Below are 3,525 nucleotides of genomic sequence, written 5' to 3'. Positions count from 1 at the left end.
TAGAAAACTGGTGACTGAACTAAATGCAACATTTAGTTCGAAAGCTAGAAGTGCCAAATGCCAATGGCTTGGCTGATGCTTTGTCCAGGCAAAGAGCTCTAAGGGATCATCTATTTGGGGGAGGGAGGTTCAAATGGGGAACTTAATGTAAAATTCATATACAGGGCAGTTCAGGCACAGAATACTTTGTCTATGCACACTTTCATTCTTTATAATTCTTAATAAAATTTTTATCGTTATCAATCAAAAAAAAATTCTAATGGACAAAAGGGGATGATATAAAAACACAGCCCACAGGAAACATAACTAAGAAGGAAGCAATAATAAAAGAGAATGTTGGATGTAATACCTGCAACCACACAAGTTTCTCAAGGGAATAGAATGAAGACTGCTTTGAAACTCTGAATGATTCATGAAAATAAATTACATATTGGAAAATGCCCAAATTTGATAAAATATCAAGGAAAATAACTACAAAATTCCTGTTCAAACGTCCAGAAATCAGTCTATCAAGGCAAAAATTGAACAGTAAAATACAACAGTCGACCTGGCTAAAAACAAAGCAACTGAGGCTGGAACAAAACCCATGTGCCAGTAGCCAGCTGATGAGGGCACAAATTACAAGACAACCAACAAAATCAGGCTCATTAATATATATAGAACAGTTGATGTAGTAAAACTTGATAATGGTCTTATCAACAGAGGTGCATCTGAAGTACTTCCAGCAGGGGCATTTGCTGGAGGAAAGCCAGGAAGGGAGCTAACTCCTGGTAGCACAGAAGTCTTAGGTGTAGTTGGCCCCACACCACCTGCTTCAGTAGGTGCAGGTGCAGATGCTGGAGCAAATAAGGAACCACCAATCGCAGAGGTAGGTGGAGCTACCAGTGGAGGAAATTGATGAACCCCTGCATAATTCATAGAAATCAAGTATAAAAAAACAAAGCATCCATAATTACAAATAAACAAAGCAATCATTTCAATCAAGAGATCAACATCCACCTGGGCATCGAGGTTGAAGAGACACTGACAACCTGCAAAAGTAAAAAAAGATAGAACTGAATCATTCAACAACCAACATAACTCCACCTTATATGGAAAAAAAAAATCGCATCTATAAATAGAAGGGGGCATTCGGTCAAAAGGAGAAAGCAGAAGAGAAAACAGCATGAGCCCATAGCAAGCTTACGTTGTGACAATGGTGCCATTTACAAAACCACCATAACTACAAGAAGTAACATTGCAACCTGCACTGCTGGACTGCACGGTCACGTTCCCGAGCATGAGGTTACTGTTTCTGCATTGCATGCTCGAACAAGAAACCGCCAAAGAAGCCGGTGTGCAGTATAAACTGAAGGAAACCCACAGCCAAACAGATTAACATACAGAATTACAGACTACCGTTTTTTAATAAATATAAAATATATATCATATGAACAACTGAGAATACAAGAACACTATCAGAATGTATAAAATTGTTGGATTACTTGAGATTCCCTGGCCCACAACTGCATTGTACGCAGTGACTTGCAGTGATGGCATAACTCCCATTTGGAACAATCAACCCAAAATCCGCCGAATATCTTGGGAAATTGGAAGCACATGCTGCAATAGAAGAAACACAGGAAACAGGGAGGCCAAAGACCCATCTGTAAATAAACTTATCCACAAATTAGAAAAATACCAATTACACAAACAAAATTAGTCATAAACCAACATTTTCTCCTGTTAATCAACACTCAGACATCCAAAACAAGGAAACACAGAAAAACACACATTTACTTCATAAGTGGTTAACTACGACTGTTGCAATGCTTTTAAGCAAAACCCATTAAGAAGAAACACACTAAAAAGGCATAGCTTTATGTGAGACGGTTTCAAAAGAACCAACTTGTGAGCACCATTAAAACTGTGAAAAAGGAAAATATGAAGTTACCGGGCAATGGAACGGAAATAATATCACCAGCTTTTATTGATGGATTGCCCATAGCATTCACATTCATGATATCCGTTATCGTCGTCGAATAACTTGCAGCTATTCCCGCCAATGTATCCAGAGGCCCCACAACGTAAGAAAGAAAAACCGCAGGAAGAGAGTTATCCGTCCCATTGAAGCAAGTACAAGGAAGGGGAACAGCAAGAGATAGTCCAACATCAAGCACCGACGGATCGGCTATCGAATTAGCATCTCTGAGCTGATCGGCAGAGACGAGGCCAGAGTAGATGTTGTCAGCAATGTTGGCAAGGGTGTCGGAAGGCCGAGTCTTGTAACGGGTTGCCACGGATTTGCGGATACCATCGACGCAAGAGCAAATCACCGGCACTTTGAGGAAGAGCCGAGCCGGAAGAATGTGGTTCTCGACGTCGGGGTAGGAGATGTCGATGGCATTGGCGAGCAGGAGAGCGATTGGGTCGACCTGGAAAAGAGTGGCGACCTCGGAGACCTTGAGGTCAGTGTAGAGGGTGTACCCCACGAGGGCATTGCAGGAATTCGAGTTGGAGCATGGCTCGATTGTTGATTTGGAGGTAACAACAGCCACATGCGACGTCAGAACCAAGAAGAAGAAGCTGAAGAAGGGAAATGGATTTGTCTGTTTCGGCATTTGAATGGGGTTTTCAAGGGTTTGAGGTTCTGGGTTTTACTGGTTTTGCTTGCTTCGCCTGCTCTCTCACAGGTCACAACTCTTAGGAGGCGGAGAATAGTAAAGTAGAAGAGGAGAAGGAACTTCAAGAAGAGTGAGAGAAGCTAAAGGCGAGGAAAAGGGAGATCGATTCTGATCCTCACACCTGGCGCCTCACACGCACATCCTATAATGCATTGAGAACATTTCCCGTATTTATTTGTTATTTATTCACTAGAGATGTTCCCGATGCACGGTGGATGTGCATTTGAAGCGCTCATTTGTGAGGAACAGAAATTGTTAATTTGTGTACAGACAAGAGCTGAATTCTCGATCGACGAGTCGCATGGAGCCCTGAATATCTTTCTGGTGGACCAAATTACCCTTAATTCAAATTTTATGACAAATAAGAAAAATCAGTTTTTCATTTTCCCACCAAAACAGTTGACATGGGAATCCCTAGATGAGGACAATGAGTTGATCATGACCATCAATTTAATATACCTTTTATGGGATAATAATAGACTAGAAACCACCGAATTGTTCAAAATGCCATAGATAAGTTTGAATTGGTGATAGGGAGTAAATGCCAATGGACCCCACCGGCCGAAAAAAGATCCTGTTGTAGGCCCCACTTCAATTCACATCTATGTGAAAGGTGCCAAAGATCCAATGGTTGTAGTGGGGTACCAGTTACCACCCCAACCCCAAAGTAAAGCCTACTTTACGATTCCTTTTTCGCAATATTGCCAGTTGGCCAAACCTGGAATTTTTGGAATGTGACGATGCTTTGTGGCTTTGAGAAGTTATTGTTGGTTTGTTTGGAGAGATGCCTTTGAGGGTAGACCAAATGGACACGCCATTCCTTGGGCCCAATCATCCAGTGTCATCAGACGATGGATTTGTG

The 3,525-nt window shown here is 41.7% G+C and overlaps 1 protein-coding gene across 1 annotated transcript; it reads right to left on the bottom strand.

Annotated features, from left to right (window-relative positions):
• Nucleotides 1-364: 364 nt before the first annotated feature.
• Nucleotides 365-2,812, bottom strand: LOC104609642 (lysM domain-containing GPI-anchored protein 1). The gene is made up of 5 exons (XM_010276008.3): nucleotides 1,934-2,812; nucleotides 1,485-1,602; nucleotides 1,187-1,348; nucleotides 1,000-1,031; nucleotides 365-905 (listed from the first exon to the last, which is right to left on the bottom strand). Exons 1-5 carry the CDS (start codon nucleotides 2,598-2,600, stop codon nucleotides 619-621), a joined length of 1,266 nt encoding a protein of 421 aa, XP_010274310.1. The 5' UTR covers nucleotides 2,601-2,812; the 3' UTR covers nucleotides 365-618.
• Between the last annotated feature and the right edge of the window lie 713 nt (nucleotides 2,813-3,525).

The sequence above is a fragment of the Nelumbo nucifera genome, chromosome 1, assembly GCF_055504915.1.
Source record: "Nelumbo nucifera cultivar China Antique chromosome 1, China Antique-T2T, whole genome shotgun sequence".
Classification (NCBI taxonomy): Eukaryota; Viridiplantae; Streptophyta; class Magnoliopsida; order Proteales; family Nelumbonaceae; genus Nelumbo; species Nelumbo nucifera.
The sequence above is the reverse complement of the archived record's forward strand: the minus strand, read 5'-3'. Positions and strand labels throughout refer to the sequence as shown.

What these genes read in the sequence shown, in the direction of transcription:
- LOC104609642 (XM_010276008.3), bottom strand. Translation starts at nt 2,600, where the DNA reads ATGCCGAAACAGACAAATCCATTTCCCTTCTTCAGCTTCTTCTTCTTG. An exon ending in TATTTCCGTTCCATTGCCCG is followed by an intron (nt 1,603 to 1,933) that starts GTAACTTCATAT and finishes CTTCTATTGCAG; the next exon opens with CATGTGCTTCCAATTTCCCA. An exon ending in TCTTCAACCTCGATGCCCAG is followed by an intron (nt 906 to 999) that starts GTGGATGTTGAT and finishes TGAATTATGCAG; the next exon opens with GGGTTCATCAATTTCCTCCA.